Consider the following 25597-nt stretch of genomic DNA (forward strand, 5'->3'; position numbering starts at 1 on the left):
CATCGGAAGGGGGAGCTCCGCCCCGCGCCGCCTCGCCTGCCTAGCAACAGCGCGCGCTGGCCAATCGGAAATTCCGACCGGCGGAGGCTCAGCCAATGGGAAAAAGGAGAGGGGAAAAAAAAAAGGGAGCTCTCCTTCTCTGCCCCGCCCCTCTCCTTTTTCCCCTCCCAATCGGCGCGAGCCAAGCGCGACGGCCGACAGCCAATCGTAGTGCCTCCACTGTCATGGCTGATCTACCTGGCAACGCGAGCCGGGCAGCCAATGGCAAAAATAGGAAAATGGAGGGGGAAGGCCCGCCGCGCCAGCGACCAATAGGAGGCGCGGGAGGCGGGTGACTGACAGCTCGGGCATAGGCACTGGTGCGCTGAGCGCACCCGGGCTCAGCATGGCCGCAGCCCTCCGCCTGGCACCAGGGCAAGTTTTGGGAAGTTTCCCCTGTTTTAAGGTTTTTTCTTTTTTGGGGGGCTCTGTGGATGGTGAACTCCCTCCAGTTACCTCAGAGAACACCAGGCACTGCTGACGCTTGCTCCCGGCCAGCCACTCCCTTGTTTTCCTGTAGGTGCTTATGAATAAATTAATAAATAAATTAATTACCTGTGCTCTTGTACTTAATTCTGCCCTGCCCTCCTTTGTTTTTAGGGCTGAAGTAAGGGGGGAGTGAAGCAGAGCAACCACAGGGCCTGTCTGCCACCAGACTCCCCGCTCTGAGCGCAGAGGAGTAGGACCCCACTGAATTTAACCTCTTCCAGGAGCGCAGTTTCACCCTGCGGCCTATTTGGGTCAAGGCCAAATTCTTGCCTCATCAGCACCGACCTAGTTAGCGAGGTGATACAGTCAGGGCCTCGTCGTGTTGGACACTGAAGAGTTGTTTTCAACCCTTTCTTTAGGCTTGTGGAAGACAAGGCTCACCCAACGCTGGGACAGCACGGGTAGGGAACCTTCCCGAGCCCAAAATGTCCCTGGAGCGGGGAGTGATGGTGATGAGCTGATGCCAGCTTCAAAGGAACAAGGGTATCTCCACCCCGATCTCCCGGGGCATAGCCCACGGCAGCAGCAAGCCCATGATCTTCATTGCAAATGTTCACTCTGAATTGCCAGAGGAGAGGGCACAGGAAAAAAAAAAGACTTACATAAATTGAATAGATCTGAGGCTTTTATTAGAAAAGGGAATCTGTTCTGTTTCTGTCTTTTGGGAAATCCAGCTTCACCCAAGAGCAGTTTTGAGTCCTGAAAGAGTCCCAATGTCATCCTGGTGCAGGGAGGCTCCAGGGCATGTGATGAGGACACTGGCTGGGTTAGCTAAAGGGATCCTGGCTCATGGTCCTGAGGTAATCCTGTATGCTTCTAGCAAGAGATTCCCTCTGCGGGAAGGCTGCCTGCTTCACACATGAAACCAGGTACAAGGGGAAGGGCCTGAAAAAGAAGGGTGTTGCAGCAACAAGGTCTGTGGTATTCCCCTGTTCCTACTAGGAAATTCACCCCTCCTGAGGAAGACAAGGGGGGAGCTCCCCTGACACATTCAAGCTGCAGCTGAAGGCCAGCAGGTGCACTGAGATAAACCGCCCCCAGTTTAAAGCACAGGCTGCACTGCTGGAGCTCTCATCTGCAGCTGTTTGACATCCCAAATGCCCCACAACGCACCTTCCCTGCCCTTCCTGCTGCCCATCTTCCCCCGTGGGCCTCTCCAAGTGCTTCTGCCAGTGAGCAGCAGCCTCCTGCTTTCGGTTCAGCTTCCACAGGGCTTGCACCAGATAAGAGGCAGCAGCTGGGTCACCTGCAAGACACGTCAGAGGAGGAGAGGTGGTGTAATGGGGGAGGACTTTCCCAGATGCATCACAGGCTCTAATCAGCCCCTGGGCTGGCAGCCAGGACAGAAGCCAAGGCAGATGATGTCAGCCCTGCAGTACAGCCTGCCACTCCTCTGCTTGGGCTGGGGTTCTCTCTGCAAGCAGGTCTGCAGCCCCAGTGCGAGGCTCCGGGAGGGAACCTCGGTCAGGGCTGGGAGCAGCAGACGTGGCAGACGCCGCTGAAGCTCACATCCCTACGGTTTTTCAGCACCGCTGGAGCACTGAGCAGAAGGGGCTGGTCCGGGTGCCCATGGGTCACCCCTGCAAGCAGCACATGCTATGCCTCCCCAAAAAAAGCCTCTCACCTGGCGAGACCTGCAAGCCGTACTGGAAATCCAGCAAGGCCTCCTTGTGCTTCCCCAGCTCCAGGAACTGCGTACCTCGCCCAATGAGGGAAAGCAACCTGATCTTCTGGAGAACCTCCACTTCTGCCAGGAGATTCCCTGTCACGGAAAGAAGAATGCACACACCTGCAGACAGCACCCTCCAGACACTGCCCCCACGTCCCAGGGTAGTGGTAAAACAGGCCACATGTCTACTTGGGCCTGTTTGTCTGCTAGCTCCAAGAATATCCCATGGCAGAGCTCGGCTTCAGGCTGCCAGGCTGGGAGAGGCAAGGAGGCAGCAGAGGGAACGAGCAAAAAGCAGTGAGAGCTCAGTACATTACATGCCTACAGCTCAACAGCAACCTCGGCAGGCAGCAGCCTGGCCTTTGGCTGCTTATTCGCAAAAACTGGTGCGAATCTATCCCCTTGAATCCCATATCGAGAAGCTTTCCAGGTGACAAACAATGTCACCTAACAGGGAAGGAGGCAGAGCTGAGGGCAAACCCTACCCCAACCCAGCCAGCCCGTCCCTTCAGAGGCCCAGCGTGGCGTGGAGCTCACCACACAGGGCCAAGTGCCTCCTGCCAGAGGTGGCAGTGGGACCGCAGCCCCGCTCCTTTACCCACCACTGCCAAGCACACAGCTGCGGACAGCCTCACCTGTCGGTTCGGCACCAGGCCCACAAAGGGGGAACCGCAAGAGCTCGCTGAGGCACCTGCAGGTGGGAGGACAGATGAACTTCAGTGCCATGCCCGGGCTGGGAATTCAGCTGCAAGCTGTCACATCAGCCCCCACACCAATCCGCGCTCTGCCCACGCCAGCCATTGCTGCCTGCTGGGTTCCAGGGGGACTTCATCACCTGCTGAACTGCGTTATGGCCTCCTTGTTCTCGCCCAGCTTGACCCACGCCCAGCCCTGGTGCAGGTAGGCAGCTGCTCTCCATGTGAGGCAGTGCAGACTCTCCCTCTTCTGGGACAGGAGTCCCCCGGCCAGCCCCATGCCTGGTGAGGGGCTCTCTGGCTGCTCCAGCCCCTCCTCAACTAGTAACAACGCCCGTGGGATCAGGTCAGTTGTCCTGCTGATGACCTCCTCGCACAACGTTATGGCATCCCGGTGCCTCCCGTCCTGCTCCAAGGCGGATGCTGCTTCCAGGAACGCCTCAGGGATCCTGGGCAGAGCTGAGCCACCATCCAGGGGAACCTGGGGAGAAAAGATGGCAGCGCTCAGACAGAGCTGCAGAGCATCCTACCGAGCAGAAAGACCCTGCGCTTACTGGGAACCCGGAGCTGCTGCCCAGCAAAGCTCAGACCCACTCCCACAGATATTGGAGCCTGTGGGGGAGGCAGAAGCTGTGAAGCAGCAACATCCAAGAAGGCAAATCCCTGCTCCTAAGGGGAAGGCCATCCAAAACCAGGCCAACAGCTGCTCCCCACGGTTTAAAGGGAAGCTGTTTCTCCAGACAGCAGTGGCAAGTGGTCACTGGTGTGAATCCAAAGGCAGACATGCCACAGGTGCACACCCCCTGCTCATCTCCTTCACATCTCAAACTAGACACTGAAGCCTGGAGTCTGAGTACGAAGTCCAGGCCCAGGCCTTAGGATGGGGATCTGAACCTCATCTACCAAGTTCCCAAGGGAACTCTTCACCAAGATACCTGCCTGTTGCTGCAGCCCCTCCTGAAGCACGGCCAGAAAATCCAGGTAATGTTCCACCGCATCAGCCACCCTGCAACAGGGACAGGACACGTGGTGGAAGGAGCAGGGTGAGCCCAAGAAGTGCCAACAGCCAGGCTGAACCTGAATCACCAGCCTGCAGGCGCTCCCCGCACTGTACTCGCTCTGGTTACAAGCCCCACGACTTCAGCAGGCCTATAACAGCAGCACTGAACTGGGCCATTTCCAGAAGCACAGAGAAAGACCGCAGATCCCAAACAAGCAGCGTGTTGCAAGCAGTCCAGAGGCAGCTGTTACCTCCCCTCCTGAAGACACCGCTGTGCCAGCAGGTACTTCACTTCAGAGGGCTGGCGACGGCGAAGGAGAGAAGTGAGGATTGGCGTGTGGACGAGCAGCTCTGTTCGGATTAGAAAATATGGACTAAAGGAAGCAGCTGACGGAGGGTTTTTTTCCAAAGCCTGTGAAACAGGAACAGAAAATATGGTTAGCACAACCCCGCTCAAGTCCTAAGCAGCTGCAATCACTTGTTTTTGGCATCTGCAGATGCACCCAGACAAGCAGAAGGGCCCCATAAGCACAACCACACTGCTCTTACTCACTACAGCACAGCCATTTCCAGTAAAAAGGAAGAGCAAATCAGAATCACAAAGACACAGCATCAGGAGATGTGCAAGACCACCCAGAGGATGCTGCGCCTCAGATTTTGGGCTAAAGGTACTCTGAGCTGCCTGGAACAGCACCTCCCATCACAGCCACAGACCTGGTTAGACCAGATATTGGGCCATCGGTAATGAGAGCTCGCTCTCTGCAGCTGTGTTTGTCTGTTACGCATTTCAAACGTCTGAAGAGCCAACTCAGTGTTTCCTGCTGTGACCTGCTCCTCCCAGACAGAGCAAGGCTGCTAGGGCTAATGAACACTCCCTCACAGTCACAATCTGCCTTGTGAAGGCCTCTTTACTAGCTCCTTTATTAAAAGACTGATGCTCTCTGACACTAGAGCACAGCCTCTACTCCCAGGCCGCTGAGAACATGAACTGGGACCCAGAGGTCTTGCTACATCCAACAGCCAGGTGCCAAGCAGGGATTCCTGACCAAGTGGGCTCCTTCGGGCCCACTGCTGAAAAAACAGCAGAGCAAACCAGCCCCCTAGAAGGCAGAAACCTACTTGAAGCTCTGTGCAGGCTCTGCTGGGTGATAAACTAGCCTGCAGCAGCAGAACGGGAAGCAGACAAACCTCGTAGAGCAGACCCAGGGCCTGCAGCTCCGCATCTGTCTCCCCCAGCTCCTGGTACACTGCTGCCACGTGGGACAGGGCAGGAAGGCATTGGAAATCCACCTGGAGGGCCCGCTTCAGGTGCTGAAGGGCTGTCTGAGGCTTGCCCTAGGTAGATGGGAAGAGATGCAAGTTTCAGGGACATCTTGCTGACACCTTCACCATTCCGCTCTGCTACTCCAGCGATCCCCCTAAGCGAGGGCAGCAGGCTCGTACAGGATATCCCAGTGACTCCCAGCCCCTCTGCACTGCCAGGCTGCCACGCAGAACTCACCCCACTGCTACAAAGCAGCACAGTCGTATCACTAGGCAGCAGCACTTTAGCCTCCCTCCCTCCCTGGAACTGACTTTTGAGCTTCTCTCTTTACATCAGTCCTTTATGCTCAGACAAAAACCCTGCCTGGGTTTCGCAGCTGCCCAAGGAGAATGGGGCCACGAGGGTAACTTCTGCTCCACACCTCGTCTTCTTGCAGCAGCCTAGAACCACACCGAGGCAGTGCAGACAGCCTGAGCCTCCCCGCGCAGCTCTCTGCTGTTTCCCCTCTCCTGCCAGCAGGGCACAGGTTTGGCCATTACCATTTGCTGAGCGCAGCAGCCGAGGCAGGTGTAGATCTGGGCCAGGACCCTCTTGGAGCAGAATCCTCCTGCAGCCTTCTGGAGAAGGGAGAGGGCAGCAGGGAGGTTCCCGGCCTCCAGCTCCTGTAGCCCTAGGACAGACCGACACCTCAGCTTTGCAGCTCCCCTTCCCACCCAGCCTTGCCCCTGAACAAGCACGTGTAGATCCCCCTCACCTTTACCCCTTCTGTGGGGATCCCACAGCCCCCCACAAAGGGACCAGGCCCATGGCTCAGGCCACACTGCACCCCAATGTGCCCTTTCCCTCCTGCTGCGACAGGGATCTTTTGTGTGACAGAAAAACAACACGCTCTGTGGAAGCATCCAGTAGAAATAATAGCAGTTTCCAAGCCCAGATACCAAGATGCCTGCCTATGACACCTTCAGATCTGTCACCTCCCTGCTGGAAGCACTACCACCTCCCTAGAGACTTTTGAGAGCTCTGTGGGCAGCACCTCCTCCTCTCCCTACGTGCACGAAGGCCCTGTGTCACACCGAACACAGCAAGGCAGCGCTGGCGGCCCTGCAGCTGTTGGCAGGACAGCGAGTGAGCAAAAAGCTCCGCCAGGACAGAACACAGCAGTCAGATGAGATCAATCACTTGCTGCAATACCGGGCTACAGGGCTGCACAACAGCTTTGCGTGGCTCCCACAGCACTGTAATCCAGCAGGAACAATGTGTTTGCAAACAGGCAGGCACCAGGAGACAGACAAAATAGGACAATCCTCAGAAGCCTTCTGCCAGGCTTCCGCTTTCTACAAGATCACTGCAGGGCCCGGATACCAACATAAAGCCACAGACGTGCAGAGAACACCCAGTGACAGCACAGAGACTTAGCTGGGAAAAAAAAGCAGAGCAGCTCTTTGGACACCAAATGGCAAAACTGAGACCCGAAGGCTCAGCCCAGGCCCTTTTCCTACAGAAGAGCCCTGAAACGCCCAAGGGCTGGTTAGCTTGGGAAAACCAACGGGGACAACAGCAGGGAGAAGGGGCCCTAGGACAAGAGACCAGGGGAAGGAGTGGCAGGGACGGGAATGTCCCCACAAACCTTGCAGGAAGGCTGCTGCAGTGCACAGGGTCTCCTTCAAGTTCTCAGCACTCTGTACAAGGGACGTGGAGACCCCCTTGGCCGGCACTCTCCATGCCTTGAGGAGAGCGAGGAGCTTGTTCTCCCCTCTGCTGCAGGGAGCTCTGCCTGAGTCCTGTGAGCACACAGAGAGAGAGAGCAGGGAGCGCTGAGGGGGAGTGGGAGATAACGATCCCAGGGCACAGGGGAACAGAACTCCCACCAAACCCTTCACAGTGCTCTCTGTGCTGGGGAGCAAGGCCCTACCACCTCCTCAGTGTGACTCCTGACCCCAGTCAGCACCCCACCACCTCAGAGCGAGGTGCAGCTTGAGGGACGTCCAGCAAGGCAGATCTAGGTGCTGCCTGAGTGCATTAGAAAAGACAGGGACCCCTCACATAACCTGCCCCCGCCCCAACCAGCAGAAAAGGTTCCTCTCTGTCCCACCATCCACAGTTTGCTCCCTGCAGAGGCTGCACGTCCACCTGCAGCCCCCTTCCAGCCTGCCCCAGCCACCCAGCTCGGCACCCCAAGGCCTAGGGCCGCAGCACGTGGGAGCTATTCCAGGACCCACAAACGCAGTGGGGCTGTGTGGATGCCCGGCAGAGGATTACTCACGCTGACTGGGAAGCGCTCAGATCTCCAAACACTATGGAAACATTTTGCAGAGTGAGATTTATGACAAACACAATATTTATGTCAGCTCCGCGTTCTTTAGCAAACTGACAGGTATTTATTTGGGTCTGCACAGATATAGGTAGGGCACACGCTGTGATTAGGTGGAAACTCACAATGACAGCAAGAGGGCTAAATACAAGCGCTTCTCATCCACCAGGCTAAACAGGGCTGCTGGAAGCAGGAAACAAGTCGGGCACCATCCCTCTGAGGCACAGGGAGCTGGCTCATGCTCACCCACAGGCGCAAAGCACCAGCAGGATAACGGGGGGCAGCCAGCTTAAGGATCCCCCGAGGCTAAGAGAAGATGACTAATGCACACTGCAGAGCTGCAGGGGTGATACGCTGGAACAGCACCCACACACGCACAGTTACCTCAGCGCTGCTCAGGAGCTGGAAGAGGCCGGTGACGCTCCGCAGGCGGCTGGTGGCCAGCCACCACGCTGCCTGCAGGGCCGCCAGTCGGTGCAAGGGGGCCCGCAGTTCCTCATCGGTTACCTCCTGCAGCACCTTCTGCCACAGCTCCTCTGTGCTGAGGTCCTGCCCGGAGCTTCCACAAGCCTCCAGAACTGGAAGAGAGAGAAGCCGAAAATCAAAAGCAAGCCAAACACAGAAAAACAACAAGAAACAAAACAGCCATAAGGCAACAGGTCAGCACCCTGTAGCAGACGTTGTCCCAAGAGGGAGAGAAAGGATGAAGCAAGCAAAGACTCCTCGCAATAAGAGATGGGAGGGGGTTACAGGTTTGCCCAGGCTACAGAAGCAGCACAGGAACCAAGCTCTCGGACAGTGGAGTTAATGACTGCACACACAGGAGACACCTGTGTTTTGTTAAGTCCTCCTGAGGACATTTGCCCAGGAGCAAGCATGTGCCAACACTGCAGATCCCTCTCCCACTTGCAGCCTTTTTCAGCAAGTTTTCTTTGAACCCAGCAGAGCATAATTAACAAAGCCACTTATTTTCTACTGACACTACAACTTTGCTAGAGACTTGGCACCTTATGCCTTGAAAACTCTCATTTCCCTTAAAGCTTTCTGCCCTTCCGCAGCAGGCTGACGGCCACGCAGCTGTGCATCACCCATGGCGACAAGCAGCCCTATCTCCTCCACTCCTGGCAGACACAGCCTTCCTCGCTCACAGTTCCCCCTCCTCTGGCCAGTTGCGGGACATCACCAAAGCACAGAGATTGTTCTCCTTACCCCTGAGGAGTCCCTGGCGTATTCCTTCCGCTTCTCCTTCGACAACACGGTCGGATGTCCCCATAACAAAGAGCAGGGAGTTGTACACGACGGTGAGCTCCAAAGGCAAGGCTGGGAGGGCAGCTGGCAGCCCTGTAATCAAAGCCAGTCCGACAAGAAATTGAGTTGCTTGGATGTGGCTTGAAGAAACCCTACAGCCATCCATGCTGATGTATTATCATCCTGCTCTGTGACAACAGAAGTTTCCTGTCAAGATTTTTTTGTTGATGTTATTGTCATGAGATTTTACAGCTTGGGGACTGCACTACCTGTACTGACAGCAGATGTCACCCCCCTCTCCAGGTACCGATACTGATACAGCCATCCACTTCTCTGCTAGCCAAGTGTTGCAGTCCTCCAGGCCAGAGACCCTCCGGCACTTCCAAGAGAACACCAGCAGCCTACCCTCTTCCAACACAGATCTATCCCCTTGCAAAGGTTTCCTGTGCTGTGCCTTCCCAGGCATCACCACAGGACAACCCAGCCCCTGCGATGCTCTGTAACTGTTCCTTAGAGCATCTCTCTCTCTGCTCAGGATTCCTCCCTGGCCCAATCACAGCTCCTCAGCGCAATGTGGGGCCAAGCAGCCCAGTCCTGCAGCTTCACAGAGAAAGGCTTGCTCACCTTTTCCAGGCACCCCAAAGCTCAGCTGCGTCACCCAGGGCATCGAGGCCCTGGAGCATGTCTAGAGGAGGGCTATGAAGCTGGTGAAGTCTGGAGCACAAGTCCTATGAGTGACTGAGGGCACTGGGGGTGATTAGTCTGGAGAAGAGGAGGCTCAGGGCAGAGCTTATAGCTCTCTACAGCAACCTGAAAGGAAGATGTGGGGAGCTGGGGTTGGCCTCTTCTCACAACTAAACAGCGATAGGACCAGAGGGAATGGCCCCGAGTAGCGCCAGGGGAGGTTCTGGTTGAAAATGAGGAGCCATTTCTTCTCAGAAAGAGCAGTCAGGCACTGGGACGGGTTGCCCTGGGAGGTGGTGGCGTCACCGTCCCTGGGGGTGTTCAAGGAGAGGTTGGACGTGGTGCTTAGGGACAGGGCTTAGCGGGTGACATTGGTGGTAGGGGGATGGCTGGACCAGATGATCTTGGAGGCCTTTTCCAACCTTAATGACTGTGCTTTTGCAGCCCTAAGGACCGGCGCTTCCACCCCACACAATTCGTGCCCGCAGCCAACAAGAAGCCGGGGGCCGGGCCTCCACTCACCCCTCATCCGCAGCAGCAGCTCCCCGAAGGCTCCTCGCTGCTGCCTCGCCGCCGCCTCAGCACCTCGGGGCCCGGCGCACCGCGCTGCCTGCAAGGGACGTACTCAGCCGCTGCCCTCGCGCCGCAGCCGGCCCGGGAACAGCCCCGGGGGAGCGGGGAGGGAGGCTCCGCACCCGCCATCGCCCTGCCAGGGCCTCGCTCTCGGCCGCCCAGGCGCGGAGGCAGCCGGGCTCCGGGGCCGCCCCCCGCCGCCGCTTCATGGGCGCCGCCGCCGCCTCACGGCCTCCACATCATGGCGTCCTCCTTCTCGCCCTCCTCTGATTGGCCGCCGCCCTCCCGCCGAGCGGTCCCATTGGTCGGCGGGGCAGGCGGGAAGCCGCCGTTGCCACGGCAACGAATGGCAGTTCGCGGAGAAGGGGGGATGGCGGCTGGGAAGGTCCAAAACTCGCAGCTGGCGAGCTTCGCCTTCCTGGCTCTACGCGCTGTGGTGCCTTCTGTGGCGCAAAAGCCCCGGGCGCTGAGGGACAGAGACGGGGATGAGGTGGGGAAAGGGGCACGGGAACTGACTGCAGGGAAGGGAGACGTCCCAAGCCACGATGTCCCCAAAGCACAGCCCCCATGCTGCAAGCATGAGGGCATGGGGAGCCCCCCCACAGCCGCTTTCCCCACCGTGGTGGAGGGCTTCAGCCGCTGGTTTTCCACTCAGCACAAGCTGGACACAAAAATTTCCCCCGCTGCCTGTTGGGTCTGGCCCACCAAAGAGCGATGAGGAAGTATGGTGGCAGAGCTCCCCTCCTGCACAGACAGACAGGGAGCCACTGCCAAGCAGGGCACACCGCAGAGCAAAATGAGTGGCTTCGAGGGGCGTAGGGTGAAAACTTCTCCCATAAGGATGGCACACTTCGCCAAGGGACACGCAGACCAGAAATAAAACATGGAATAACTGCTCCCAGGGCTGCCCCACATAGCTTTGTACACTTCCACCCCAAAAAACAGAGCTCAGGAGCATCCAGCCAGCATTGGTTTGCCTCCAAGTTGTGCCACCAAGAGGAGACCAGGTGCCGTGATGGAGTCCTGGCCTGCTCTAATGCTGCCCTCTTCTCCACCTACCCCAAGGACATCCACCCCCACAGGACATCCCACACAGAGTGCTCCAAACTGGGGAGGTGGTGGCCAGGAGGAAGGGAAGGGGCAGGACTGCGCAGCTCCCATCAGTGTGTTTCAGCTCCAGGGGAGAACCAGCCAGCTCTGGTGAAAACCTGAAGGGGAGGACACAGGGCAGAGCCTTCTCCCCCAGCCCACCAGGTTTCCCTGGCTTGGACTTTGGCAGGTACCTTTGACCGTACACTTTTTGGGGTTTTAAATAAGCAAGCACAGCCACGTCTGTTCCACCACCAGCAGCATGTTGTCATTCCGAGGTCATCAAGCCTTGGACAAACGTTAACTCTGTCATCCTGAACATACTCAGAAGAACAGCAGCCAAACAATCAGCTTGAGGGCCATTGGGGAAGGCTTGTAAAGACTAAACATGTCAGTGAAAGAAAGAGGATCTCCAGCCCTTGGAAAACTTTTCTTGACTCTAAATTCTTTGGTGTAGTAGCCAGTCTCCCTTGGCAGAACAGCCAGCACGAGTGGCCAGTCCTCTGCCCTCAGCATCGCCACAGTGACAGCAATGTACTTGCAGTTTCACTACCACAAGTAGCAAACCCAGCCGAAGTGAGCCAAAGTGCATCCTTAGACCTCTTTGATAGGACGCGAGGAATGAGGTTATGGTATTTCTGGAGAGGAGACTGTGGCATGAATAGGCAGAATGATTTGTCTGAAGCGCCCCGACGGAGCTTCAGCTTTTGTCACAGGCTCAAATCTGTTAAAACGGGAAGCGGCTAAAAAAGCCCTAATTTTGTCTTTAAAAGTCAGAACTTATATTCCGCAGTGTGGACTCAACACCGTCTGGTAGGTCTCTGGTGAGACACATGTGCGTGTTTTTAGGGAGCTGCAGCTCAGTTCCCTCTGCCATGCCGCGGCCTCCCTGGGCTGTGAGCCTCCAGCCCCGGCAGGACCGCACAGAGGCCACATCTTTGGGAGATGGGGGACTGAGGAGAGGACGCTTAGCGCTCTGACCATGAACAACAGGCACAGAAAGGCTTGGCGGCATGACGGCAGCTGTTGAAAGAGGACCTAGTCCCAAAGGCTGGAGAGAACAAATGCCAGGGGCTTGGGTGGCAGCAGCAGGGGTGTCACAGGCCAGTGTTACAGCCTTAGTGACCATAAGGACTTCTGCCAGCACACAGACATTTGGGCAGCAAGCTCCTGACCAGTTTATGAGGTTATGAGAAGACCTATGGGGGCCCCAGCCTTGGGGGTTAGCAACACCTTAACCTCACATTAAATGAAAATTCACTGGGGAGCTGCTACCTCCATCCCTTCCCTTCTCTCCACACAAATGCACACTCAACCCTCAGCATGACCCCTGTGGTACCTGAGAACCCTTTGGCCACTAAGGAGTCACAGCACACAGCTAAAAAACTATTTCAAGGATGAAACTGCTTAAGCCCATCTAATTGTGGGTTGCCCCCTTCCTATCCCCACAGTTTCCAGCTGCATGCTGCTGCTCCTGTACTTGTACCAGCACCACTGTGCATGCAACCAGGTTGCAGTGAGCCAGCCAGGGCAGTTGTGCCAGCTACAACACAGTCCCTGGTTTTGTCAGGTGAAATTAAGCAGGACAGGCCCACAGGGCAGGGGAGATGCAAGGCTGAGGTGGAAGAGCACAGGCAGGTGAGGAGGTGGCCAGGCTACAGAAGCCAAAATCAGAGCAGTATAAGCCTCTCTGGAATTGCACCCTAACACATGAGCAAGCATCAACCACCCTGCTCAGGCAAAATATAACTAAACCTGTCCTCAAGGGATATTTTCTACAGCTGCTGGGCACTTGGGGCTGTTAGCAAGAACTCAAATGATCAGTGAAGCGGCAAGACACTTTCCCCAAGACTCTCCAGGGCAGAGGAGAAGAGCCCGGGAGTTACACAGGCAGTCTGCAGCGAGGAACTCAAGCAGGGGCAGTTACAATGCATGAGTTAAAAACCCAACGGGGACCATAACAAAAATCAAAGCTTGAAACCCAGGCAAGCAGTCCCCAGCTCTTTCCAGAGGAGAAAGAGACGACAGGTTTCATAGCACCAAGTAACGCCACACAGTGGTTCAGGGCAGTAAGAAATCCCAGCTCAGATCAGCAGTGCAGGGGGAATTTAGCTGGAATGCAGCCAGGCACCATGGTCACTATCTCCCACCCCTGCCCACACAGAAATACGTCTCCTGATTGCAAGCAGTCAAGAGCAGGTAGGAGATAGCTCGCTCACAGCACAAAGCCCCATGCAGAAAAGCAAGGTTAAGAGGAAGATAAGCACCAAGTATTGGATCACAGGCGCCATCCTCTGCAGTGCGTGGGATCCCATCAAGGTGACATAAACATCCCCCAGCATGTATGCACACACCAGCGGGTTAGGCCACCTTGCAGAGGAGTTGTCACACGCTCAGGGCTTTCAAGCAGCTGTTCCCAGCACGCACCAAGGCTGCTCCTGCAGTTAGGACAGCTTCTCCAGATTCCCCCTTACTCCTGACAAGGCCCAATATACAGGTGAGTCAAATGCTCTGTCTCTACATCCGGATGCAACTCAACCATTCCCAATAAACTGCTGGCATCCTGTGGCATGTGCTCAGGAGGAGATGGGGAGCCCTGGCTGCTACAGCCCAGTCTGTGTGGACACTGCCAGGCCAAGATCACCAGTGGAGCCTCAGTCGTGGACACAGTTCTCCCTGCTACCACCTTCCCAACAAGCTAAGCCTGCTGCTGGCTGTACAAGACAGCCAAGCCTGCTCCCCACTGCCCTTAGTAGTGTCGAGGAAGACTAGGAAAATAGGAGTACAGGGCGGGACGAGCCTCACTACAGACCAACAAACTGGCTTGACAGTGGAGCAGCTGCCACCGAGACCCCAGGAACCATCTGCATGTGTAATCATGTGCACTTTGATCCCAGCGTGAAAACTGAGCATATGGAGAGAAGCGGTGGCTGCAGGACCCAGCAAGAGGGCAGGGTTGTAGCCTTCCCTCTCCTCCCTTCCCCTTCCCTCCCCTCCTCAGCAATCCCCTTCCAGTAAGTCAATGTCTCTGCTCAGGTAAGGTGACGTTTCCAGGCACCTTGCTGGCCCCTGCAGCCTACCAGCTGCACAGTGGGGACAATTGTCAGGAAAGTAGCAGCAAGACCTCCTGTCGGTGTTTTCCCAGAGGAGCACTTCAGGACTCTTGCTTCTCTGCTTCCTCCTGCTGCTAACAAGCTCCCAGCAAGAGCTCCAGCCTCAACCGCTGAGAAACACGCTCCCCGCAGAGCATCGCGGCGAGCGGGGAACAGCTGGCACCGGTCCTTTTGTGCATCGCTTAGGCAGGGAGCTGGAGACAATAATCCCCGACTGCTGTCGGCAGGCACTCGTTGCTGGCGGCTGGTGTATCCCTCCGGGCCCCAGGGAAGCAGGGAGGTGACCACAGCCTCGGCCGACGAGCAGGTCAGGATCCCCACATCTCCACCGCTACCTGAGCTGAAGCTGGCTGAACCAGGTGCTGACGGCACAGTCCACACGCATCACCAGGGAGATCCCCAGCAGCAGGCAGATGCTGCTCACTACGAAGCCCAGCGACTCAAAGAGGAACCTGCAGGCACAACAGACACGGTAAGGATATCACAGCCAGCATGCTCTGCTCACTCACAGTGAACAGTTTTCCCTGACAGTGAGAAGCTGCTAGCATCACAGATCCTAAAACCTGAATTACACTCACTCCCCAGCAGTGCATGCTGCCTGCAACCTCGAAGTAAAGCATGCCTCTGGCTCCTGACTGGTTTACAGGCTGTTCAGGAAGACACCCAAGTGGGATATGGAAATCCTATGAGGCCAAGGACACACCAAATGCCTGCTATCCCAAAGGTCTGCATCTCATTTGTGCTCTGGTACCTCTGCCTTTGCCTCCCTGACATGAATATTCTTAGCTTCCAGGTGGGCTCTGAGTGTCCTTGGAAATCAACATAAGGAGAAACTTTAATGCTCTAGCTTGAATCCACCTTCTGAACTTGAAACAAGAAATAGTCAGGGACACTCCTACAGCCCCTACTAGGTAAAAAGTCATGAAAGATGAATCATATCGTCACTTCCAGCATTACTGGCTGTGAACTCTAGCCAAGATGTCAGAGATATGAGCCCTCACCCAGCATCGGAGCAACTCCTGGGACTTACTTTGGGGCAAAGACTTTCCAGACCATGAGGTGCCTCCTGAGGATCATAGCTGCACAAACACAGGCCAGAAGCTGTGGGGGAGACGAGGAAAAACAAGTTACAAGTGACTCTGGAGAGACCTCCTGGGCAGTACATTCACATCTGAAGGTGGTACTAGACCTGATGGGCAGCACCTGATGGGCTGGTATGGCACACATCAGAAATAAGCAACCCAAAGGATTCCCTTCCTTTGTGTCCTCAAGCCAGGAAACACAAAAAGCTTGTGGTGCACACAGGCCCTCTGAGGAAAGGGCTGGTCTGGGACAGCACCAGGGAGGTGAGAGGGACATTCCTGCTGTCCTGCTGCAAGGGCCTGCCCTTTCCCTTGCACTGTCCCTGGTCTGACCACACAGGAGGGCAATTTGAAAGGCTGAACCCCAGAAAGCCACTCACTTCTTTCCTCGGATTAGATTTCTGATGCTGAGCTCCCTACATCACAACACGAAAACAGATGAAAACCAGAGCTGGTGCAAACAGAGATGCATGATCAGGATGAGGGGGAGCAGGACTACAACCCTGCAGTTTGTGAACAGATGTTCCCACTCTGGGCAGATGGAAATGAAAAGCAGCCTAATCCGCACTTCTGCTTCCATGTTGGAGCCCTTCCCAAAGCAAAAGGCAAATGGCATGGTTAAGAAGAGGAACTGTGCATCTGCTCTTCCACCTGCAACCAGGTGTATCACCCCTGGGTCTGCCTCTGCCCTGGCTGAGCCCCTTCTCATGTCAGGGTGCCCCATGGTTCTCACAGCACACTGTTTTCCTCTCGGACAGCCACCCCGCCTCAGCCCATACCTGTGCCCCGAGGACAAAGAGGTATTTCAGCCCCAGCTGCAGCAAAGCAGCAGAGAACTTCTCCGGGGACTCCCTCAGCCTCATCTCCATCATGTGCTCCTCCACCTCTTGCAGCTCCTCCTGGGGCTCCTTCTTGGGTTTCTTCTTCTGTGAGCTGGGCATCTCACACACAAAGGGCCAAAGCAGGAGCAGAGGGCAGCCGACTACCTCAAGGACAAAGGCACATGAAGTTACCGGGAGCCCAGGAGATGAGGAGCAGTCTAGGCTCTGCCGTCACGCCCTGGACGTGCAGGACGCATATACCCCAGCTCCAGCTTGCTGGTCAGGCACAACTGCATGGAGGCTGCAGGCCACGGGCAGCTCTGTGGCCCCAGAAGGGGACAGTGAGGATGCTGCTGTTCAGCTGGTGCCGGAGCCTTCATCACCTCGCGCTCAGCCTGCAGGCCTCCAGACAAGGCAAAGCAGTGAGCCATGCCTGCTCAGGCTCAACGGCCCAGGAAGAAATTGATTTACCTGCGAAGAGGATATGGGAGGCAAACGTGTTGGCGCCCACCAGGACAGCAGGAAGGAGGTTCGTGCTGTGGTCGAGGTGGAAGCCCACGAAGGCTGCATTCCAGTGGATGGCCGGGAAGATGGGCTGGTGGCCCGTGGAATAGAAGAACTGGGAAGCAGCAAGGAGCCAGGAGATGACTGCAAACCAGGGCACTGAAAAAGACTCTGAGAGAGAGAGGAGAAGAGAGGTGGGGGGACGGGGGGAAGAGAGATCAGCATCAAGGAACAAGACAATCCAAAGAAGCCTACTGGGTTTTCTTCCAGGTTCCCTTCCCACACACTCTTCTGAGACACAGAAACTAGTCAGACTGCTAGCACAGGACACAGTGAGTGGCCAGGCATTCCCTCTGCTGCCCACCCTGCTCCTGGACTCTGTCAGTGCCAATGGGCTCGGTGGCTGTTCACACTCCAGTGAGAAGGGATGGGGGTAGGATTGCCTCCTTCTCCCACATTGCCTCCCATTTCTCTTCTAATACAGGATTTAAGCAGTCTAAAAGAAACCAGGAGGATCCTCCAAGGAGGATCAGTGCACTGCCATTCCCCAGGAGTGGAGACAGGGCCCCACCTCTCCCACTGGAACTAGGACAAGGCTGCTGCAGCTGAGGCTCAGGGTGCACATCCAAAGGACACTCCACCGAGCCCCAACTCACCAGTGTCTCCTGCGAGGCTTCTGGCACGCGTGTGGATGTGCAGCAGCACAAAGGCCTCCAGGAAGAGGAGCAGGAAGGCGAGACTCAGCCGCTCGCTGTGCAGGAGCATCAAGAGGAAGCCCAGCAGGGTGAGTGCTATGACTAGGGCCGCCGAGTACACGCTGCCCAGCCCATACGCTGCGACCGTGGCCCTGCAGCTGCCCCGCTCCAGGCGATTCTTCTGAGACTCCTGCATCCTCCTGTAGATCTGAGGTATGACGTGGAGGAAGTCGACTTCGGAGCTGGGAACCCCCTGGTAGGGAGTGACGATGGATCCTGCCGACTCCCGCGTGTCCTTTGCAAACACCGTCATGGGATGGCACAGCAGGAGCAGCAACCCCACGGACGTCAACCCGTAGACGGCCCAGGGAAAGGCGACGACTGCCACCTGCACCAGCTCCTGCAGCTTGCCGAGAGAGTCCTCGGCGCTGGAGGCAACGGCCCAGTAGCAGGCAATGCAGAGGACCACCAGCGGGAAACCCCAGCGCACAAAGAGCACGAGGGGGTCCGAGCTGTTCAGGTTGCCGTAGTGTCGCAGCCAGCTCCGCACTGCATACACCATCCCGGCCAGCAAGGCCACGCACAGGAGGTAGAAGAGGTTCTTGGCCCGTGTGTTTCTCAGGCTGGCAAGAGGCGCAAGGAAAACAGAGGGCCGGCACTGAGGGATTTCTTCACGGCACTGGTGGAAGAAACCGGAGAGGCGCACGCAGACCAGAAGCATGGCCACGAGGCACAGCAGGTACCAGCTCTCTTTCCGGTAAGAGGAAAAGCCAAGGAGCTGCTGCTTGGGGCCTTCTGGCACAGTCAGGCGACCGTCCCAGTGGAGCTTCCCCACCAGCAACGTCACCAGTGAGGCCAGCAGGAATGGGGCCACCCGGGCCTCAGCCACCACAAAGCTATCGGAAAACATAGCTCCGCAGCGGAAAAGGAGAATGCCCATGGGGAAGGCCAGTACCAGCCACGCTCGCAGCCTCTGCCTCGGGCCAACGCTGGCCAAGGGTGGCTGGCTGCCCACCAAACGGGCTCGTTTGGGATGCCGGCCCCACCAGTGCCAGAAAAAGCCCAGCTGAGAAGCTGCGGCTGCACAAGACGACAGCAGGAGGAGATCCGGCCCCTCCTGGGTGAACGTGCAGGCGAGACCAAGCAGAACAGCCACCACCAGGCCCCAAAGCAGTGGGTAAAGGAGGCAGCTGCGATAGAAAGAGTCTGACACTGAGGCCAGCTCTGAGGCCACGTAGCAGAGCAAGCAGGCAGCAGCAATGAGGGCACAGCCCCCCACCATACGCAGGGGATGGAAGCGGGCCCAGGACTGGGTGCACACAGCCCGTGCCTCCCGCAGATAGAGCTGGAAGCGACTGACAAGGCTTCTGAGCCTGGACTCCATCTCTGGAGGTGTCAGCGTCGCCCCCTGCACCTGGGCCAAGAGCTGAGTGTGCTCCTCCACGGCGCTGGAGAAGAGCTCCTGCAGGCGCTGGAGCTGCTCTGCTGGCAGGTCCTGAGCCACCAGCGAGTAGGAGCGCAGGAAGCGATCCACCTGTAGCAGGAGAGAGCACACAGGGTCAGAAAGCAGCACTGGGAAAGGGATTCACCATCACCTTCCTCACACAACCCCTTCAGAATGGAATTATTCTGAGCCCAATGTCGACTTTCACACTTTCACCTTCCTTTTTTTTTTTTTTTCTCCTGAGGATAAACATCAAATTAAATAGCTTGTAGTGGATCAGAACAAACTGTTCTCTCTTTTTGAGTACAGGTACATTAATGCATTGTACCACGGGCTAAGGACAGCTCCTTCTGCCTCTTACTTCAAGACCACAGGAACAAGGCCAGCTGTAATCCCAAAGTTTTAAGAAAAGCATTAAGAGGGCATTAGCAGGGCAGGGCACCTGTGTAAACATCAAGCTGCTCAGCAGTGTAGATCAGCTCAATCCCAAAAACACATTCACATGGCTTCCAGTCGCCTCCGAGTGCAGGCAGAATCAGCCTGCCCCTGCCCATAAATGGCAAACGTTCGCACTAGCTCTCCCCCCGGCTTGCACGACCTCCCTGGTAAGCCAACGCTTCTTAAAAACCAATGTGATCAAGCCAGAAACCTCCTCAGACAACTAAGTGCAAATATTTAAATAGGCAGTCCTGGATGAGGCTAACTCCTCGCAGACAATGATGAATATTCTCAGTGACTAATGGACAGTAAATTACATTATCATCTTTAAATGACAAAGTACCCTGCTCCTCTACAAACACACTGCAGACACAGAACACTTCTGCCTTCCCATCAGCAATCACATCTTCTCCAGCAGGCTGAGAGCAGCTCCCACACAAGAAGCTGTGTGCAGCAAATTCCCCACGTGTCCAGGAGCCGGGACTGCACAACTAACCCCCGTTACGACCCCAGGGCTATCAGCAAGTCTCTCCCTGCTGTTACCATGCAAGAGAAGAACAGCTCAGAAAGCTGTGCCTGTACCTGCTTGGCATTGACGTGGTAGACGGAGAGCTGCTGCAAGGCTGCAGACGCAGCATCGCCGTCCCCGGAGAACAGCTCAGCCATCACCTCCCCGATGTTACTGTAGGGGATGGGCACCCCCAGTAGCAGGGCCACAGTGGGCACCAGGTTCACCTGGGGAACGGCCTCGGGCTCCTGGAGAGACAGGGGAGGAATGAGACTTCTGGCAAGGACACAGCAACGTGGACCTTCACCTGGGAGAGGGGATGCATCCCTGGGAGAGGGGAAGGCATCCCTGCCGAGAGAAGAGGCTGTGGAAGACAGGAGGGGTTAAAGCATGGGAAGCTCAGCCCTGCTGAGAATAGATGAGGGAGGACGCCTGCAGGTCCTATGGTCTGGTTCTGTCTATCTGACAGCTCATCAGGCCTCACTCAAATGCTCCTCACAGCTGGAGGGGCCTGAATCCCTCTGAGGGTCTGTGACTGGGTCCCAAACACTGGCTCCACATTTCCACTTTCTCAGGAAGGTGACAGACTCGCCAGCCCTCTCAATCCAAACCACCCTGATCGAGCTGTAACCCTCTGTACTATTACCCTCTGTACCCCACGATGCAGTTTTCCCCCTGGATGCCACCTCAGGCAGTGGCAGCTAAGGATCAGCTGCTTCTCACCTCAGGAGGGTCAGTGCCAAACAGGGGTGTTTTGCTGTACACAAACAGTGCTGCATTCACTTCCTTCTCGCTGTCACCACCGTGGTCTCCAGTCTCTGTCATGCCATGGTCCCCAGCCACCAGAAGAAGGGTGTCATTCCCCAGATGTTCCACCAAGGACCTGGCACCACGATAAGGAAGGTCAACCTTTAGAAGCACAGGTGGGAGACAACATGTCCCCACAGAGCCTGCCTGCACAACAGAGGTGAAGCCCACAAAAGGATCTGAGCCAAACTAAGTGCTGACACAAAGCTCTAACAACTAAACCAGGGACGAGGGTAATGGATGCTTCAAAAATGAACTGAAAATTCAGAGCCCTGAGACAGGGTGGGCCAATGTTGCCTAAAACCCCTGTGAACAGTGCCTGGTTCCTTAAGGCCTTAAGGGACCTCTGAAAAAGTACGATTCAGAAGGAACGTTCCAATAGGAACAAATTTCAGGCTGATCCTATTTGGGACTTGTCTATTGTTGCCACATTGCGTGAGCAATCTCCTACTTCTAAGGAAGAAAGAGGGGATTTGTCCCTGAAGGATGCAAGAAGTATGACACGATGTGTATGCTGCATTCTCACACACAGAAAAGCAGGTTACTCCCTCCTTCCAGCAGCAAAAATGAAATCAATCCTGAGTCAAAAACCACAGCATTTTGCGCTGTGTGATCAGAACTTCTGGATCCCATTCTGCCCTCTGACGCAAAGGCACAACTCACGAGCCTGCACAGTAAATGCAGCATTCCCTAGCCAGGGTTCTCCAAACGCTTTTCAAATATTAGCCAAGCTTCAGTATGACAATCTCTATTTTAGAGATGCAGGAACTGAGGCTCAGCTGTACTCCACGTGCACCACCACCTGATGGTTTGGTTGAGAACCAAGGCTCCAAGATCTGAAGACAACCTCGGCTTCAAAACCAAACCTTGTTCTTTGCCATTCCCTCACAAACGTATGTCTACACAACTGAGACTGTCCCACAGCTGGGGTTTTAGCTGCTGCTGGCGATCACAGACATTTTCTGTGGTAACAAGCACAGTAAATGTTCCCTCTTGGCCTCTCCATCCATAAATGCCTTGGGAAGATCCCACCAAAGTGGCTGAAAGCAGGAGCCAGCTGGCAATCCCCACCACTGCAGTAATCACCTGAGCATCTCATTCATCTGGGTGAGCTTCTTAGCCATTTCAGGATGGTCAGGTCCGTGTTTGTGCCCGCAGTGGTCCACGCCGAGGAAGTGAGCAATCAGAAAGTCCCACTCACCGCTGTCCACTGCAGAAAAAGAGAAGCCTTGTCAAATAATAGCCGAGGATTTGGGAATGTGTTCTCCTCCCGGATCCCTTTGCCAGGGCTGTCTGGCTACCTCTGAAAACTGCTGATTCTTCCCCTCCTGCCATCTTCACTCCCATCTTTCACGCAGATTGGTTAAAGTTTTAACAGAGGCACACTCTTGACCTCTGCACCTTGATGCCATGCTGTGGGGAGCCCAACGCCTGGCAAGTGCCCCAATATCCTTATTTTTCATTCAACACCCCTCAGGAGAGGAATGGCCCAATGTCACCCAAGTCACCCTGAAATACCCTTAACTCAAACTGACATAAACTGAGCTAAACCAAGGGGAGGCTCAGGAAAAGGAGAATGCAGAAATACAGTCCTTCCCTGGAGATATTTCAGGTCAGACTCATCAACATGCCCTGCTGCGTCCCACCTGGGACATGGGCCTGCCACACCACTGCTGTCCCTAGGTAGAAAGTCACCCCAGCCCCTCTCCTCTGCTCTGGGGTCTTCACCCATGAAAACCAACAAGCTTGCAGCTCAGTGACAAACTGCATCTCTCCTACAAGGCAGCACCCACTGCCGGGGCAAATTCCCCACCTTCCCCGTAAAAGAACGCTGCAACTTTGATGTACCTAGATATATGCACACATAGAGCAAGGAATATTTCCCCTAGTCCCACGTGCTCAGAGAGGAGTCTGAAATCTCACAAAATTCACTGATCAGCCTCACACTTCACCTTCTCCCCAAGACTGGGATATCAACACTGAAATTCTGCTGAGCGCAGCGCTGTGCCCCAGCCTCCCACTGCATAGCTGCACTACTGGGTATGTCCTAGGGCACTGCTCAGGTAGCCATGTACCAAAATTTAATGTGAGAAGAGAGCTGGTCCTCCTGCTCCGTCCTGCCAGTGTACTTCTAGGATAGCTTTAAACCGTAACCCAGTCCTACCAATCTCTGCTCTTTCCTGGAAAAGTATTTAGAGAAGCAGTTACAGGCCCTGAAAGCTGGTTTATCTGTGGAAATCCATCAAGAGCACTGTAATCCCTAGGTAGTAGACAATAATGGGTGAGACTGCCCAGCGCCACTCTGGAATAGAATAAAACTCCACAGTCCTACCCCAAACTTGCAGCAGGACCCCTGCATAAGATAAAGGGTTAGCCAAGCCCCGGGGGAAGAGATGCTTACCAGTTGGATAGAGATGCTGCAGGATCCCATTGTCCACAGTGTGAAGATCCTTCACGTTGAAAGAAGGGAAGAAATACGAGCGGAAAAACTTCTTTGGGAAGAGTCCTTCCCAAGTGTCATCACCCATGAAGACCACTCTTCTTCCTGAGGCAGAAAGAAAGGAATTAATGGGAGCAGGGAGCACACCTGAGTCACGCCATTACCCACGTTAGTGAAAAGAGCCCGGGCAGATCCAGGTCAGGCTCTGGCGCACTGGCTCCTCTCCAACCCACACTCAAAAGTGACCTAAAATTAAAATTCTGGGCTCAGACCTGAAACTTGAGTGATGGGACTTCATATGCAGAAAAGAGGAGGCAAAAGCACGGCAACTTTCCATCGCCCTCACTCTGCCCATCCCCGTCCTGTCTGCCACCAGCCACCCCTTGACGTTTTCACACAGCCTCTGCAGCATGGGAGCAGGAACCATAACCCTGCACAGGGTCTACTGGCATTTTTGGCCTCTGATGATTTACTGCACGTGCCCACCTTTCTCATGCACAGGGAAGCTGACAGCCCAGCCCTGCTGCCTCACCCCAGGCACAGGCATGACTAACATCCGTGCTGCACTGAGCCCTAGAAGGAAATCTCTGGGTGACACAATCACAGAATGGCTGAGGTTGGAAGGAACCTCTGAAGATCACCGAGTCCAACCCCCTGCCCAGCAGGATCACCCAGAGCACATTGCGCAGGATGGCATTCAGGCGCGTTTTTTAGAATATCTCCAGAGAAGGAGACTCCACAACCTCTCTGGGCAACCTGTTCAAGTGCTCTGTCACCCTCACAGTAAAGAAATGCCCTCTCATATTCAAATGGAACCTCCTGTGCTTCAGTTTGTGCCCATTGCCCCTCATGCTGTCGCTGGGCACAACTGAAAAGAGACAGGCTCCATCCTCTCAACGCCCTCCCCTCAGATAGTTATACACATTGATGAGGTCTCTCCTCAGTCTTCTCTTTTCCAGGCTAACCAGGCCCAGTTCTCTCTCTCCACTCCATCATCCCACCCTAACAAGCTCTTCACAGCACACCCAGGCAGCACCAAACTACAAAGAAAACGCGGTGACAGCCGCAGGCACCCTGTGTGACACCCCACGACATACCTGGCCCCAGCTCTGCCCCTGTCAGGCCTATCACCCGACTGCAAACACAACCCTCTGGCAATGCCCTTGGCTTCTCACAGCCACTCCTGGTGGTGACCTTGTGACAGTCACCGCCTCTACAGCCACCTTCACCTGCTTTCTCACCATCTTTGTACAAATCCCAGCCATGTTCCCATTTGTTTCCTACTCTCAGTTCATGGCAGAGAAATCCAGCCTGCGTGACGGCTCTGGCCGAGACAACTGACATCTGGGCAAGGGTGAAAAAATTAGCTGATGGGTAGAGGTGTGGTAAACAGCTCCCTCGCCAAGGAGAGAGAGCAATAAAGGTCCTGACCATCGTTTTCCATGTTCCCCCTCCGGGCTGGACACCACACGTACCGTTCTGCCCCAGCTGTGCCAGCAGGTTGTCCTCCTGGATCGCGTAGGTGGCAAAGTTGCTGCCCACGTCGATGAACGTGGGCAGCGAGCCGGTGGTGAGCCCCTTGATGCGCTGCATGGTGGCGGTGGGGGGATCAGCTCGGAAGCGGTAGAGGCGGGCATGGCGGGGCTGGGAGCTGGCCAGGTGGTGCAGGAAACTCAGCTTGTTCTCGTAGGGCAGCGGGCTGACCTTGGCTGGGTTAAACCTGGCGAACTCGAAACGGAGGGCATCGATGATGACCAGCACGGCCTTGGGAAAGCGCCGGGGCACCCAGCAGGAGCCTGGCGGGAGGCTCTGCTCGTCCCACGGCGGTGGCACGAGCGGGTCTGAGCAGGAACTGCTGTTGGCGAGCTCGATCCGGGTGAGCAGGAAACCGCTCATGAAGAGCCCGATACCAGCAAAAAAGAGAAAGCAGACCCAGGCCAGGAAGAGCAGCACCGGCCACCGCTGCATCCTGCGGGGAAGAACGGGTAAACTCAGACCCCTACGGCTCTGACGGGGCCAGGTGACGGCCACCCCGCCAGCACCCACCCCTTGCACCCTACTGCCCCTACAAACCTCCCCCTGCACGAACCTGGGGCAATGCCCCTTGTGCAGCCACCCCCCGGCACCCCACCTCCCCTCCGCCACCCCCTGACTCTCCCAGCCTGCTGCCTACCCCCTGCCCCCTCCCCTGCTCCCCCAAACCCTCTCCGCACCCCCAAACCCCCCTGACACCCCCAAACCCCCCTGACACCCCCAAACCCCTACCACCAACCACCGCTCCCCCCACCGCCCCCCTGCCACCTCTCGCCCCCCAGCGCCCCTTCCCCGTGCCCCCACTCCCCCTGCAAACCACCCCGCCACCCCCCAACCCCTCCCCAGAATCCCCCCACGTCCCTCCCCCACCGCTCCGGTCCCTTCCCCACCCTCCTCACCGCTCCGGAGCCTTCCCCCCCCCCCCCGGCGCCCCCCGGCCTCGCTCACCTGCGGCCCCCGCGGCCCGGCCTCCGCCGCCCTCGGAAGCGCCCAGCGGCGGCGAGGCGAGGCGAGGCGGAGGCGACAGCGGCCCCCGGCGGCCGGGAGCCGTTCCCCAGAGCGGAGTCCTCCAAAAAGCCTTTTTTTTTTTTTTTTTTAGGGAGCCGAGACGCTCCCCCGAGCTCAGCCAGAGCGGGGCCTTCGTTAGTTAA

At 56.2% G+C, this 25597-nt stretch overlaps 2 protein-coding genes across 5 annotated transcripts; both read right to left on the reverse strand.

The window, feature by feature from the left end:
• Positions 1-1131: 1131 nt before the first annotated feature.
• Positions 1132-10253, reverse strand: FANCG (FA complementation group G). 2 transcript variants are annotated; one of them, XM_048053954.2, is made up of 14 exons: positions 10095-10253; positions 9922-10009; positions 8677-8808; positions 7852-8045; positions 6784-6937; positions 5696-5826; positions 5081-5227; positions 4144-4304; positions 3832-3898; positions 3033-3373; positions 2833-2888; positions 2153-2290; positions 1642-1774; positions 1132-1413 (listed from the first exon to the last, which is right to left on the reverse strand). In XM_048053954.2, the coding sequence occupies exons 1-14, from the start codon at positions 10179-10181 to the stop codon at positions 1296-1298; spliced, it is 1947 nt and encodes a 648-aa protein (XP_047909911.2). In that variant the 5' UTR covers positions 10182-10253; the 3' UTR covers positions 1132-1295. The 2 variants fall into 2 exon arrangements, with proteins under 2 accessions (XP_047909911.2, XP_047909912.2); XM_048053955.2 differs by lacking the exon at positions 8677-8808.
• A 1050-nt stretch (positions 10254-11303) lies between these two features.
• Positions 11304-25529, reverse strand: PIGO (phosphatidylinositol glycan anchor biosynthesis class O). Of its 3 annotated transcripts, XM_066988706.1 has the most exons (11): positions 25395-25529; positions 24389-24882; positions 22875-23018; positions 21560-21683; positions 20390-20549; positions 19741-19914; positions 17238-18810; positions 16549-16752; positions 16036-16238; positions 15205-15275; positions 11304-14626 (listed from the first exon to the last, which is right to left on the reverse strand). In XM_066988706.1, the coding sequence occupies exons 2-11, from the start codon at positions 24879-24881 to the stop codon at positions 14506-14508; spliced, it is 3267 nt and encodes a 1088-aa protein (XP_066844807.1). In that variant the 5' UTR covers position 24882; positions 25395-25529; the 3' UTR covers positions 11304-14505. The 3 variants fall into 3 exon arrangements, 2 of the variants coding, with proteins under 2 accessions (XP_066844807.1, XP_066844808.1); XM_066988707.1 differs by lacking the exons at positions 11304-14626; positions 15205-15275 and having other exon boundaries at positions 16054-16242; XR_010827902.1 differs by lacking the exons at positions 11304-14626; positions 15205-15275 and having other exon boundaries at positions 16101-16238; positions 16339-16752.
• Positions 25530-25597: the final 68 nt, after the last annotated feature.

This window comes from Anser cygnoides, chromosome Z (assembly GCF_040182565.1).
Source record: "Anser cygnoides isolate HZ-2024a breed goose chromosome Z, Taihu_goose_T2T_genome, whole genome shotgun sequence".
Classification (NCBI taxonomy): Eukaryota; Metazoa; Chordata; class Aves; order Anseriformes; family Anatidae; genus Anser; species Anser cygnoides.